Source organism: Pygoscelis adeliae, unplaced genomic scaffold (assembly GCF_000699105.1).
Source record: "Pygoscelis adeliae isolate BGI_AS28 unplaced genomic scaffold, ASM69910v1 Scaffold61, whole genome shotgun sequence".
NCBI lineage: Eukaryota > Metazoa > Chordata > Aves > Sphenisciformes > Spheniscidae > Pygoscelis > Pygoscelis adeliae.
In genome coordinates this window covers 2,687,884-2,690,305 of record NW_008824010.1, presented here as the reverse complement: position 1 = coordinate 2,690,305, position 2,422 = coordinate 2,687,884, and the positions used below count along the sequence as shown (strand labels likewise).

The 2,422-nt window shown below is 54.8% G+C and overlaps 1 protein-coding gene across 1 annotated transcript in view; it reads left to right on the top strand.

The window, feature by feature from the left end:
- The window catches only part of MGAT5B (mannosyl (alpha-1,6-)-glycoprotein beta-1,6-N-acetyl-glucosaminyltransferase, isozyme B), a gene marked incomplete at its 5' end in the record, with an annotated part of 44,778 nt that overhangs the window by 33,473 nt on the left and 8,883 nt on the right, over positions 1-2,422 (top strand). The window contains one exon of the mRNA XM_009326532.1: positions 1,499-1,615. Within this exon, the coding sequence (XP_009324807.1) occupies positions 1,499-1,615 (117 nt within the window). The remainder of the gene's footprint in view (positions 1-1,498; positions 1,616-2,422) is intronic.

Sequence of the window (2,422 nt, the reverse complement as noted above, 5' to 3'; positions counted from 1 at the left end):
TGGAGATTTTTTGTTTGTTTGGGTTTTTTGATGAGATTTCCTCCAAAAGTAGAAGTGCGGATACCTGCAGATGGGGTCCCCTCTCCCATCCTCACATCGTCTCCGTCTGGAGCACTTGGGTGCAAGGGGCCCTGCTGTGAGTTTGGGGTTGCAAAGAAGGTGGTGCAGGAGACTTCTGCAGACCACAGATGGCAGCTCCTTCCCCTTCAGCACAGATCCACGGACACCCCGTACCCTGCTCCCAAACTGGGGCTGATGCTCCCCTGTTCATCCTTTTGTACCCCCAGAGGGATGCCAGGACCTCCGCAGTGTTGCAGGAGTACAAAATCCCTCCCAGGCTTGTCCGTCGCTGGGAATTCAATCTAAGTGAAGCAGGAACTCTTTAAAAGTTAAAGCGTTGAGAAAATTACCTCTTTTATTATTAATAAAGTGGATAATGCAGTGCAACGCTCGCTCCCGCTGAGAAGGGCTTTGTCGGGGGGCCGTGCGGCTCAGCCCTGCCGCAGCTCGGCTCAGCAGCGCCCATCGTGGGTTTGGGGGTTAGGGCTGTCCTGCACCTCCGTGTCTGTCACATGCACCCCCCTAATTAGCTACCGGTGTTAGCACCCATCCCAGGTGGGTGCTGTGGTTGTGCTTCAGCCCAGAGCCGGGAGGGCAGCCGGGGACGAGGGCTGTGAAATGCCTCAGGGTGTTTATATGCCGGAGGGGAAGGACGTGATCAATCTGTCAGCAAAAAATGGGAAAGGACAGCAAGCTGGAGAATAAGAGAGACATGCACTGCTCTCCTCCTCCAGCTGGCAGGTTTTCAGGCCCCTCTGCAACACTTCACGGTGCCCCAAAAACTCCTCCTCTGCTCAGCATCCTCTCTCTTCCCTTCCCGAGAGGAGATCTGGGGTTCTGGCTGCCTTGCAGCGACGTTGGGCTGAAAAGGCAGCTCAGGGGCTGAAACAAAAGAGAGGTATCCTCAAAAATGGCCTGGTGAGAGGCAGGTGGCTGTGGGGTACCGATGCACGGGGCTGCCTGTGGCATCGGGGCGATGCAGCTTCCAGCACCGCTTTCTCCCTGGCCTTCGGTGTTGGTGGATTTTCTCTGTGCCTTGTTTGTGGAGCTGGCAAACCTGAGAGACATGATGCCTTGCCAGAGATTTGCTGTCTCAGTCTATTTTTGCCATTCCACACCCACAAATGGTTCAGGTCAAGGTTAGGTTTTACCCGTATTATGGAGTTGGAGATATTCAGGGCTGTGGAGGTGATTTCAGTGTTGATGGGAATGGGGCAACCCAACCCAGCGGGTATTTTAGACTATCAGCCTGATGTTGGGGGGCAGCGGCGCTCAGAGGAAACCTTCTTTTTCCAGCACATCTCTATGTGCAATGGTTTAAAACCCAACGTGTCTGTGCCTGAGCCTGCTGCTCCCCTCTGCCGTCGTGGCTGTGAGTGGCAGACAGCAGCAGTTCTGGCAGGGATTGCAAAAACCAGCTCACGCTGCTGTGTTTTAGGTGTCCTCCCAACACCCATACGCCGAAGACTTCATCGGGAAGCCGCATGTGTGGACTGTCGACTACAATAACTCTGAGGAGTTTGAAGCTGCTATCAAAACCATCATGAGGACCCAGGTACGGCTCAGAGGAGGCGGCTGGGCAATCTCCCCGCTGCTGGGTTTGCAGGGACAGATATCAGCGGCGGTTGCTGGTGCTTGGCTCTCCCTTTTGAGCACTAATTGCTTCTTCTTCCTTGCTTACCCTTGGAAATTATTTGTACGTGCAGAGCAGAAATCCTCCTCTCCTGCAGCTTCAGGTGCACTCATGCTCTCGCCTTGCTTTGGTACTGAGCATCAAAGGTGTTTCCCCAAGGCAGCGCCGTGCCTTTGAGTGATCCCCTGGGAATCCTCCGGGCAGAGCCGGAGCAAGGGGAGGCTGAGATAAGGGAGATGAGGTTTGGGAGCAGGAGGTTGAGGTTGGTGGAGATGCGTGGCAGTGCTGGGACCTGGTGTGAAGCAAATATAAACCCAGAGAGCATCTCCCTGCAAGTACCCTGAGAGCTACCGACCTCTGCACCTGCCGTTCCCCCATTTCACTGTTCATCATTATCATTCGGATCGAGCAAATCAATAGGAATAGCCCCAGGAGTTGCCTGTGTGAAGGCTGAAGGGAAGCGTGGAGAGAAGGGGGGATGCAGGGCCCCCCCCGGAAGGCAGCGCTTCAGCTGCGCCCGCCCTAGAAACGCTCCCTTATGAATATTTACCTCCTGCCCTGTGGCAGGAGCCTTTCAAGTTGTCCAAATTATTAAAGTCAACTTTCCTGGAGGGGAGAAAAGTGCTGATCCTCCATTTTGCTTGCCATTTGCTTTGCTCGGGATGAGCTGTCCTCTCGTGAGGACAGCGATGCGCTGTGAAACTGGGGCTCTGCGTCGGGCTGCGGGGG